Genomic DNA, 11,560 nt, shown 5'->3' with positions numbered 1-11,560 from the left:
CCTCCCCAATCCCCCCCTCCCTCCTCCACAATCCCCCCCTCCCTCCTCCCCGATCCCCCCCCTCCTCCCCCGATCCCCCCCTCCCTCCTCCCCGATCCCCCCTCCCTCCTCCCCGATCCCCCCCTCCCTCCTCCCGATCCCCCCCTCCCTCCTCCCCGATCCCCCCCTCCCTCCTCCCCGATCCCCCCTCCCTCCTCCCCGATCCCCCCCTCCCTCCTCACCGATCCCCCCTCCCTCCTCCCCGATCCCCCCCCCTCCTCAATCCCCCCCCCTCTCTCCTCTCCGCCCCGGTCCCTCCCCCCAGCACACTGTTGCCTGGTAACGGTCCGGTGGGCGGGGCTTTCCAGCCGCAGTCTCGCGAGAGCGGCGGGCGGTTGAGCGGAAGCTGGGAGCCGGCTGAGTGGAGGCAGAGCGCCGGGCGGGCTGTCGGCGCGGAGCGGGAGGAATCAGACGCCCCGTGGATTCACCCGAGCCGGCAGTGAGGGAGCGGGAGAGCGGGCAGGATGTCGGAAGCGGAGGAGAGGCCGAGCACCAACCTGAATCTGAACCCGGCCGAGGGGCGGACGGAGGAGGCGGGCGCCAAGCCGTTGGCGGAGGGTCAGATCCAGGGCCCGGGACAGGTGGGTTTACTTTCGTCGATTCTGTCAAAAACATGTTTTCAACATGCATGCGGAGAATGGATCTGTCGCCAGTGTTAACGTCAGCTCTCAAGGTTCCTTGAGACTGGCTTTGGAGATCAGCTTTTCTTTGCTCTGCACAACTAAAATCAGAGATTTGCCACGCATACAACGTTTGAGTGTAAATTTGCAAATATGTTCAATTATATTGTAATTTATTGCTCTCTCCTTGCTTTGCAGCACTCTGGGCGGGATTTTCCAGCCCCATCAGTGGCAGGGAAAATGGTGTGCTGGGCTGGAACATCTTGAAGTGGTGGCACAGTGGTTAGCACTGCTGCCTCACAGCAAGAGTTTTAACAACACCAGGTTAAAGTCCAGCAGGTTTATTTGGTAGCAAATGCCTTTAGCTTTCGGAGCGCTGCTCCTTCGTCAGAAGTCCCACAGTCCAAAGAAGTGCAGGTTAGGTTGATTGGCCGTGCTAAATTAACCCTATTGTCGGGGGGGTTAACAGGATAAATATGTGGAGTTACGGGAATAGGGCCTGGATGGGATTGTGGTCAGTGCAGACTTGTTGGGCTGAATGGCCTCCTCCTGCACTGTAGGGATTCTATTCTATTCTAACTAATACAGTCCCATAGGTCCTCTAGTTAAAATTCTGCATCTGTAAGCCACAAGATTCCGATGGACTGAGTCTGCTCCAGTAATAGGAGATTTCATCTTCTGGACTACAGAGAGGGAGAGCTGGAGAAAGATAGAGGAGGCCATGAAATAGAAAGAAAGGGAGAGAGGGGGTGAGAGACGGACAGAGCGAGCTCCAGACAGAGAGGGATTCTATGGTTTGGAGAATAGGGCCTGGGTGGGATTGTGGTCGGTGCAGACTCAATGGGCCGAATGGCCTCTTCCTGCACTGTAGGGATTCTATGGTTTGTAGAGTTGCCAAGAGCCAATTGCCCTTTGGCCGCTCTCCACCTTTACCCGTCCTGCCCTTGACGCTGCTCACTGCTGGCGGGGCTGGAAAATCCCAACGTCAGTGTTTTATTCAGCTAAATTTGTCTGATTAATGCCTGTGATCAGATCAGTTTCTGCTGTATCCCAATTGCATTCTCGAAAAATAAATTTCTGGTGTTTGGAAAACTGAAATGTAACCCACTTCTTACTTTATCAGGCAGCTTTCACAAGAGATGTCCTCCTTCCTGGAGAGTGGGATGTCGGTGTGACGTCGTATGAAATGCTCATCAGGGAGAAATCTGTTTTCAAAAAATTTAATTGGCGATATCTGGTTATCGATGAAGCCCACAGGATCAAAAATGAGAAATCCAAGGTAAGTTTGTTTTCCCTTCATTTTCTCTGCTCTTTTCCCCATCCCATCCATTACCACCAGAGTTCATGGCTACCATTGTAGTGAATGCTAAATTTTCTGCCTCATCTTAAGGTGAATTGGGGAGAAACGCAGGCTTGATTTGTGGCATGGGAGCATGAGCAGGTGACAGCTTGGTAGCTCAGTGGTTCGCACTGCCTCCTCACAGCTCCAGCGACCCAGGTTCGATTCCCAGCTTGGGTCATCGTCTGTGCGGAGTTTACACATTCTCCCCGCATCTGCGTGGGTTTCCTCCGGGTGCTCCGGTTTCCTCCCACAGTCCAAAAAAAATTGCTGGTTAGGTGTTTTGGCCATGCTAAATTCTCAGTGTACCGAAGTGTGGCGACTAGGGGATTTTCAGAGTAACTTCATTGCAGTGTTAATGTAAGCCTACTTGTGCCACTAATAAATAAACTTTAAAACTTTGTAAACCACGTGTCACATTCTCGATTATATATCATGGAGTGAGGTTATTTTTGAGCAAGGTGCAGTTATGTGTGGGACCGGACAGAAAATGAGGCACAGAAGTTTGCTGCACACTGTTTCCCAGGAGAGGGGAATGCAAAGACAGGGTAAGACGGAGTGGCAAAGAACAGTAAAAAAGAATTCAGTGTGGATGGAAGTGACTGTTCTATGGTGAATGAGATAACGAAGGACAGGAAGATTGGAACAAAAGGTTGGAGGGAAATCCAGGAATAGAGATTTTGAAATGAAGGAAAATGATACATTTTGAGTACTAATGGTTAATGTAATTGTTAATTGCTGCTTTCACTGTTCCTTTGCACTTCCATCAAAGCTTTAATAGCTAAATTAAAAGGGCCATTTATTGTCACAGATGGAATGCGAATCTTGAGGAAAAGAGCGCTTTAATCTCGCAATCCAATGCAGACAAATAATTTTTTAAGTTAAAGTTTATTAGTGTCACAAGTAGGCTTACATTAACACTGTAATGAAGCTACTGTGAAAATCCCCTGGTCGCTACACTCCGGCGCCTGTTCGGGTCCACTGAGGGAGAATTTAGCACAGCCAATGCACCTAACCAGCATGTCTTTCAGACTGTGGGAGGAATCCGGAGCACCCGGAGGAAACCCACACAGACATGGGGAGAACATGCGGACTCCACACAGTTACCCAAGCCGGAAATCAAACACTGGTCCCTGTTGCTGTGAGGCAGCAGTGCGAACCGCTGTGCCATATTCAACCAAATGACTCCAGGGGTTCAGAAACTCAATTATTGAGGCTCGATAGTTAATCTCTGGGTTTTAAAACTAGTGGAAGAGTGGAGTGGAAATGTTTGAATTGAAAATCAAAGATCAGATCTGCTTATTCAGACTAGTGTGCTCTTGTTTTAAAAGCTTTTTAACCAGCTGCCCCTTCCACAACCATTGCTTCGATTTGAAAGAAATGCCATTCAATTGCGGACGGCTCTGGAAGTTTCCATATTCCCGTCTTGCAAGTTATAGATAACCGTTTGTAATCTTGATGAGCTATTACTACACTTGCTTTTTGCTTCCTAATGCAAAGCATTTGCCGGAACTATATATGAATTCATTGGAGAAATGACAGACACGAATAAACACCTGAAAAATCAGCGAACTTTTAAATGCAGTCTGAATCTACAGTTGTGCCAGTAGTATGATTCGAACTTGTGCCCAGTTTGTACAGTAATGTTTTTAAATCTGCTAAATTTACAGCTCTCTGAAATCGTGAGAGAATTCAAAACAACAAATCGATGATTGCTCACGGGTTCACCACTTCAGAACAACCTGCACGAACTCTGGGCTCTGCTCAACTTCCTCCTCCCGGATGTCTTCAACTCGTCTGCAGTAAGTAATGAGAAAAGCAGCTCGACAGTGACTGTACCGTTTGTCGAAGGTTCAATTACAGTGTTTAAACCTATTTCTTTTTGGAAGGCATGAGAGAATGCTGCAAAGTTGTGTCTTTTTCATTTTTGAAGCTAGTGTCAGGGGAAGCTGTCCAACTTGCTGGAGGGTGTTGTGTGACACCATTGTTCCTTGCATTGGGAGCAGCCAGGTCGCTAAATGGCCGCAGTCTGTGTATTAATTTGTTCACCTGCCCACATTTCTGAGCTCTATATTCACCATATGTGTGCCGATGCAGAGTCCAATTGGTGATGTCTGCTCCTCTAACCCTTCAAACTGCTATTGACCATTTCTGATGCTCCGTGTCACATCTGCCTTACACTGCGAAGCATATTTAACATGCTTGATGTTTCCTTGAGCAACACTGCCACCTTGTGTCACAATTCTAAACCTACATTAAAAGCATGCTGGGGTGAGAGCTTCCTTTATCCATATCTATCTCAATCCACAAATTAGCTATCATAAGTATTTTAGTATTTTTTTTTGTTAACAAAAGCTATGTTTATCCCTACAGTGCAGAAGGAGGCCATTGGGCCCATCAAGTCTGCACCAACCCCACATATCTACCCCGCCAATCCCACTGACACCAAAGGTTTATTTAGCATAGCCAATCAACCGAACCCGCACATCTTTGGAATGTGGGAGGAAACCGGAGCAGACACGGGGAGAATGCACAAACTCCACACAGAGAGTGACCCAAGGCCAGAATTGAACCTGGGTCCCTGGCGCTGTGAGACAGGAGTGCCAACCACTGTGCCACCATGCCACCTGTGTTAAAAGTGTTGCAGAAATGTACATTGTTGAGGAATGAGGAAAATGAATTTAAGGTTACTGTATTTCTTTCTCATAAAGGGTTGGATTCCAAGGTCTGATCTGTTATGTTGCAGAATAAAGCTGTTGACAATCTAATCTGAAGTTGTAGGTGTTTTCATCAAGTCAACATTCAGCCCACACCTGTAGATGTGCTTCAACCCATGGCTTGTTCAGCTGTTTTTGTTTAACCTGTGCTTCAGTCCACAGAACTGTTCAGTACAGCTTTTGTAACATTGCATTATTTTGCTTGACCTTCTTGGGCATCATCAGTGTGTGAAAAGCATGTATTCTCACCTGAATTAGGTATTGAGACCCTTCCTCCTCTGACGTATTAAAGCTGAGGTAGAAAAGAGCCTGCCGCCAAAAAAGGAAGTCAAAATGTATGTCGGCCTCAGCAAAATGCAACGGGAATGGTGAGTACACAACTTGTGAATCTTAATGTGTTGCATTGTGAAGTCTGGCATAATCTTGCAACAACTCATTGAGATTGTGCTGCACTTCAATCAACAATTAGAGCATTTGTAGAACTAAGGGAATAGATTCACCAGTGTAAGCGAGTGTGATTTTACCCAATGCACCAATAATAGGCTGACTCCCTACTATTGACCATCTTGCTTCCGTCTGATCTGTAAGATTTTTGTGTTTGGAATTCTATCTTCCCTCAATCATTTCAGTTATTTTTGCCCAAAACAGAAGATCATCATTGAATTCAGACTGGACGATTGCCATTCAAGTGTGATTATTACAGTGCTTTAAAACTACTTTGCTCTCACTTTTGGGCTTTCTTCTTTCAAACCCCAATGCAGCCCATTATTGATACCCACCTGATCAGGTACTAGTGAGGTGTCCCCTCGAAACTTATTAACGATGTCTATCTAGTTGGTCAAGGAGAACGCTGCAAAGCCCTTCAAAATGAGACTGCACCCTATGTAACACAATGTCATTGCCTCACGATGATGCCAGTATAGATGCCATAAATATAAAACAGTCACTAATAAATCGAACAGGAATTTAGGAGAAGATTCAAAAAAGAAAGTGGCACAGTAGTTAGTGTGGAACTCACTACCACAAGGTGCGGCATGACATTGATGCATTTTAGGGAAGTTTGTTAAACATAGAATGGAAAAAGAAATCGAAGGTGTGAGGAGACTCTTATCATGAACACTGATCTGGAATTGTTGATCTAAATGGCCTATTTCTGCGTCACAAATTCTTCATACCAGAGTACTTCGTATTGCTCGCATCCAAATTACATGAAAAGGAATATTCCCACCCCTTCAAACCCTGGCCACATGGAATGTTGAGTGTGTATTAGTTGTAAGATATGGGTTTCTATATCTGTGAGGCTTAGATGGAGCACCCTGTTCCCTGGTAGGTGAGAGGGGTTGGAATGTGGATCCTAGACTTTGTCCTAGGTACCTATCGAACAAAGCATTCATTTTAGGTTGTAATTGCTTTCTGTTGAGTGACATTAAAAAAATGAATTTATCTCCAAGTTGGTGTGATGAGTTTTAATTCTGGCCTTGCTGACAGGTACACCAGGATATTAATGAAGGATATTGACATCCTGAACTCCTCAGGGAAAATGGACAAAATGCGTCTATTGAATGGACTGATGCAACTGCGCAAGTGCTGCAACCACCCCTATCTGTTTGACGGAGCTGAACCTGGCCCATCTTACACCACTGACACTCACCTGGTAGTTAACAGTGGCAAAATGGTGGTCCTGGACAAACTGCTGCCGAAAGTGAAGGAGCAAGGTCAGCCGCAGGCCTGGTCAAGGCTTTTGTTTCCCTTTCTGTCTTTCAATCTTTCTATAGGAAGGAGACATGTAGTGATTTGATAGTTTTGTGGATACTTGAGTAGCTCGGACGGGGTGGGGGGTGGCCAACATGAGGCATAAGGCCCAAATTAACGATTGCCTGGCTGTAAAGGGAAATTAATTGAAAATATTCCAAAATGTGTTATAAATTAATATGCAATAAACACTGGAATCAGCAATGGTTTTAGTTATAGTAGGACAGGCAAAGAAGCTTACTGAGATATCCTTGAGATAACCAAACTAAAACACAATGCAAATTAGGTTTTTAGAATATGTTCAACAAATCTGTTATTAGAGAGTAAATATAGTAATAAAGTTCATAGTTTGTGAAATAGATGACATTGTCTCAATGGATTAAGAATTAGCTTAATGTTAAAGTTCCTATTTTGGGAGGATGTAGGATTGGATTCGGATTCGATTGGAATTTGAAAGAGCATGCCAGTCACTCGAACTCGAATCCATGACCAAATTAGTTGAGACTCTGGAGACCAGGAGGAATTGAACAAAAACTACTGTGTAGTCCGATTCATATATCAGGAAATCCGGTGGAGTGGAAAATCAAACATCCTGGTATATAGATTGGCTGTAAACAACCGCCTATGGTTAATTGTGCATTTCCGAGTCCGATGTCAGACTTTGTCATGCTCTGGAGCAGTACTGTACCTGTGCTGCAGACTGATCAAAAATAGAACAGGATTTTTAGTAAATGAAAGGGGTTTGTGATGTTTAGCCTTCGTAAGCATGCAAGGATTTCCACGACGATGTCTGCAAAAGAATTTGAAAATGATCACTGATGACACCATGGCAGCATTTGACCTGTGCAGCAAGGGACATCAGATTGCATGCTGTGATGTTTTGGGTTACAAATCAGCATAGGTTTTAATGAATTAAAAACTGCTGAAAAACTAATCTGGTAGCATCAGCGAAGGGTCAACTATGACTCTTCAGAACTCCCCTCTCCACAGATGCTGCCTGACCTGCTGAGTATTTCCAAAACTTTGCTTCCATCTATTAAGCTATTATTTCACCAGTTTTAGTGACTGTTTAAAACAATAGTGTGCCTTGATCTGAAATAGCATCCTGTTTTAGTCATTCTGGCCTGCCACACACCATCCACTGGGGCTGGGGGCTCCCAAAAACTGGCCGATTTAGCATCAAATATTCTTCATGAGGAGTTGGATCACAGGCCTCTGCAATGCTTGATGGGCCCCATCCTCCTTCCGGGGGAATAGTTACAGGAGCCAAATATTCTGAAAATTGGGGGCTAACTTGTTGGGAGAAGGTGAATGGAATAATTACATGGTTTGGGATTGTAGCTATTTTTTGATTAGGGCTTAATTTTTGCTGCCCAAACTGCAGCACCGTCTAGATTCCACCGGGAATATGAACCCTTTGAAATTATTCCCATCAATCAAGGCAGCTGTGTCACATGGACAGTTCACATTGTATGAATTATAAAATTGGAGTTGGTTATGTGTGTTCATTTATGCCTCCTGTACTACAACTAATTTACTCGATTACTCTACATCCTGCGTGTTACCACTGAAATTTGGTTTCCATTATCCACATCAGTAGATGTAGGCTTTTGAAGCATTTGTGTATCTGCGCTGTGTTCTTGGCGACCGATCAACCGATTACCCTGATGAATGATCTTCTTTTCCACAGGTTCTCGGGTGTTGATCTTCAGCCAAATGACCAGGGTGCTGGATATCTTGGAAGATTATTGTATGTGGAGAAACTACGAGTATTGTAGACTGGATGGACAGACACCGCATGAGGAGAGACAAGTATGTTTCTTGCCCTGTGCTTTCAAAACTGAGTTTGTTTGAGGAAAGTTCTCACCTCTTAAATTGATCTGAGGCTCTATTATCTAAGTAGGAATTCTAGACTTAAGGTTACAAAACTGACTCAAGGTTTTCAAACAAGAAATATGAATATTCAATTTGAATCTAGCATCTATTTGTATTTTTAAAAATGAAACTTTCCAACAATTAGTAAAAAGATTGGTCCGAATCGTTTGTTCAATTCTGGCTTAACTTTTCTCTCTCATCCCTCCAGGATTCTATTTCTACTTTCAATAGTCCTGGGAGCTCAAAGTTTATCTTCATGTTAAGCACATGCGCTGGGGGTCTTGGTATAAATCTAGCCACGGCAGATGTAGTAATCCTATACGACTCAGACTGGAACCCTCAGGTCGACCTCCAGGCTATGGTAAGTTACTGAGCGATTAGTTATTTGTGTTCTGAAAGCCACGTACAGTTGAATATATGACTATCGTAGCTGGTTTTAACATCCAAGTGCACTGATCAAGCGACATTTGGTATTTTACTGCCACTGATACCCCCTCAAATCTCCCGTGTGTTGCTCCCATGGTTTCTTTAAAACTCCGCTCGACTGAACTGGTGGAAATATTTCAGCAAAGGTCTTCAGTTTGCTTCTCTGTATTTGAATGAAGCGTGCGGTTGTTTTCAGAATTGGCGTGGTATGATTTCAGCTGACTGGGCATCTTGTTTCTCCTCACCAATTAACTTCCAAAAAACAATTGAGAGTTTGGAAATGAAATCCATTTTAAGTTTCAGTAATGCTGAGGTCACTATAAGGAACTGCCTTCCGCGATTCAGTTTTACACCAAACAACTGATGCACTGATTTTAATAAGTGCTTCGTGATTGCCTCATGTCCCCAAGGGCTAATGAATTCAAATCTCACTCATTTGTGAAGTTTGAATTAAAGTTTATAGTGAGCAGCAAAAGGGAGCAGGGCTACCCAATTGTTCAGCTGGTTCACAGCATGGCAACAGGCCCGTTAGAGAAAATCTCCATTACAAGAGAGGAAGTGTTAGGTTTTTTAGGGAACATTAAAACTGTTGATTTTGACTGAGTAATTAGAGAGGGTTAACACATGCAGGAGATAGCCATTCAGACATCATATCTTTGTTCGCTCATGATCAGCTTGGAGATTTCTCGGAAATCGATTTATTCCCTATCCCCATGTTAAGGTTTTGATAATGAGAGTTTTTGTTTGAAATTCTTGGATTTCTTAATTTAGAAACAATGTTTGCTGGAAAATATATGAATGTGCTGTTTTTACAGCTGAATGTAGAGGAATGTTAATTGAAATTGTTACTTGATTGTGTGGATCTGCCATGTAACTTTAATTGTGTTCTTTTTTAGGATCGCGCCCACAGAATTGGTCAAACAAAAGTAGTCAGAGTATTCCGATTTATAACTGACAACACTGTGGAGGAAAGGATAGTGGAACGTGCTGAAATGAAACTTAGACTGGACTCTATTGTAGTTCAGCAAGGTGGGTGTTGAAGTTGGTTGTTTTTTGGGTGGGAACTGCATGGGGAGGGTAGCACAGAGTCCTCAGGAAATTTCGCTTCTTTGAGGTACTAACTTTAAATGGCATCGTTGAAACTTTGGGATACCATGAGAAGTGTCAATCATTCCCAGCCTTCACTCCAGAATTTTATCTTGCATTCTTTTCTCCGACTGAGTTATGGCACGGATGTTAAAACTTTGTGTTGGGGGATTGTGAATGCATTGGATACTCCCTCACTAACCTGTTCTTTTTCAAATACCGCAGAACATTTAAAAATTAAACTTCAATATTTTCACAGCTAACTTCTCTAATCGCCAATGAATTATCATTACAATAGATTAGGACCTACCACCTGGAACTGTGCCATCTGGCATATGTATTCCTGCTTTTTGGTGAAATGGTCCTCAAAAATGAACACAAAACCCTCTGCAATCTTCCACAGAGTGTGAACAGCCAGTTAAAGTACGCTGTGCAACAAAGTGGGCTCAATAGTTTCACTATAGCCCTTGTTTGTCTATTTATTAACATGTGAACCCGTCTCTTGCATTACTACAAGTTTAATGCCCTCCATACCAGGATGTTGCCTGGTATGGAGGGCATCAGCTATGAGGAGAGGTTGGAGAAACTTGGTTTGTTCTCACTGGAACGACGGAGGTTGAGGGGCGACCTGATAGAAGTCTACAAGATTATGAGGGGCATGGACAGAAGGGATAGTCAGAAGCTTTTTCCCGGGGTGGAAGAATCAATTACTGGGGGGGCATAGGTTTAAGGTGTGGGGGCAAGATTTAAAGGAGATGTATGAGGCAAGTTTTTTACACAGAGGGTGGTGGGTGCCTGGAACTCGCTGCCAGGGAAGGTAGTGGAAGCAGATATGGTAGTGAGTGTTAAGGGGCGTCTAGACAAATACATGAATAGGATGGGAATAGAGGGATATGATCCCTGGAAGGGTAGGGGGTTTTAGTTCAGTCGGGGCAGCATGGTCAGTGCAGGCTTGGAGGGCCGAAGGGCCTGTTCCTGTGCTGTAATTTTCTTTGTTCTTTACAATTTCTTAACATCGAGACTGAATTCTTTCAGGAAGGTTAGTCGATCAGAATCTCAACAAGCTGGGGAAAGATGAAATGCTGCAGATGATTCGTCACGGTGCTACCCACGTATTTGCTTCTAAAGAGAGCGACATTACAGATGAAGATATTGATGCTATATTAGAGAGGGGTGGAAGAAAGGTAAAACTAACATCAGGAACGGGAGTGCCCCTTGCTCTGCTATTCCAATCCTGCAACTTCGTGACTCACCTGTTCAATACTCTTCTTACAATGCTGCTGCAATATTTTCAAAGGCACAATAAGTGTCACTTAATCTGCATCTCATAAAGTTCTGCAAACTGAGTATCAAAAGCTAATTGCATTAAATGCATTGTACTGTGATGGTTTTGTGCAGTCTCTTTTACTTCATACCATTGTCATTGTGCCAAGAGGAGATGATTAAACAATTGGATTAAACCCTTAATTTCAGCTTTTGAATTGTTTGTGTTTACAGCAAAATGTTTTTTTTTAAAGCCTTTATTGTGGGTTTTAACAAAACAATTCAAATTAGTTCATCTGTCTTGGTGAAGTTAGGGCGATTGAATCAATCTTGCTATGCTAATGTAAATCATAGAATAGAATCATAGAATCCCTACAGTGTAGAAAGAGGCCATTCGGCCCATCGAGTACACCGACCACAATCCCACCCAGGCCCTACCCCCA

The 11,560-nt window shown here is 43.9% G+C and overlaps 1 protein-coding gene across 2 annotated transcripts; it reads left to right on the top strand.

The window, feature by feature from the left end:
• The first annotated feature begins 359 nt into the window (after positions 1 to 359).
• On the top strand, positions 360 to 11,332 carry LOC144490914 (SWI/SNF-related matrix-associated actin-dependent regulator of chromatin subfamily A member 5-like). Of its 2 annotated transcripts, none has more exons than XM_078208597.1 (9): positions 360 to 620; positions 1,783 to 1,938; positions 3,669 to 3,800; positions 4,974 to 5,083; positions 6,204 to 6,430; positions 8,158 to 8,279; positions 8,551 to 8,703; positions 9,665 to 9,797; positions 10,890 to 11,332. In XM_078208597.1, exons 4-9 carry the CDS (start codon positions 5,049 to 5,051, stop codon positions 11,183 to 11,185), a joined length of 966 nt encoding a protein of 321 aa, XP_078064723.1. In that variant the 5' UTR covers positions 360 to 620; positions 1,783 to 1,938; positions 3,669 to 3,800; positions 4,974 to 5,048; the 3' UTR covers positions 11,186 to 11,332. The 2 variants fall into 2 exon arrangements, with proteins under 2 accessions (XP_078064723.1, XP_078064724.1); XM_078208598.1 differs by having other exon boundaries at positions 389 to 620; positions 1,787 to 1,938; positions 10,890 to 11,319.
• The last annotated feature ends 228 nt before the right edge of the window (positions 11,333 to 11,560 follow it).

The sequence above is a fragment of the Mustelus asterias genome, unplaced genomic scaffold (genome assembly GCF_964213995.1).
Source record: "Mustelus asterias unplaced genomic scaffold, sMusAst1.hap1.1 HAP1_SCAFFOLD_4022, whole genome shotgun sequence".
NCBI classification, from domain to species: domain Eukaryota; kingdom Metazoa; phylum Chordata; class Chondrichthyes; order Carcharhiniformes; family Triakidae; genus Mustelus; species Mustelus asterias.
This window is presented reverse-complemented; position numbering and strand designations above follow the sequence as displayed.

Bases quoted from the DNA above. Each gene is read 5' to 3' on its own strand.
- LOC144490914 (XM_078208597.1), top strand. From the start codon at position 5,049: ATGTATGTCGGCCTCAGCAAAATGCAACGGGAATG. The intron at 5,084-6,203 runs GTGAGTACACAA...CCTTGCTGACAG, and splicing joins AGCAAAATGCAACGGGAATG to GTACACCAGGATATTAATGA. The intron at 9,798-10,889 runs GTGGGTGTTGAA...GAATTCTTTCAG, and splicing joins CTCTATTGTAGTTCAGCAAG to GAAGGTTAGTCGATCAGAAT.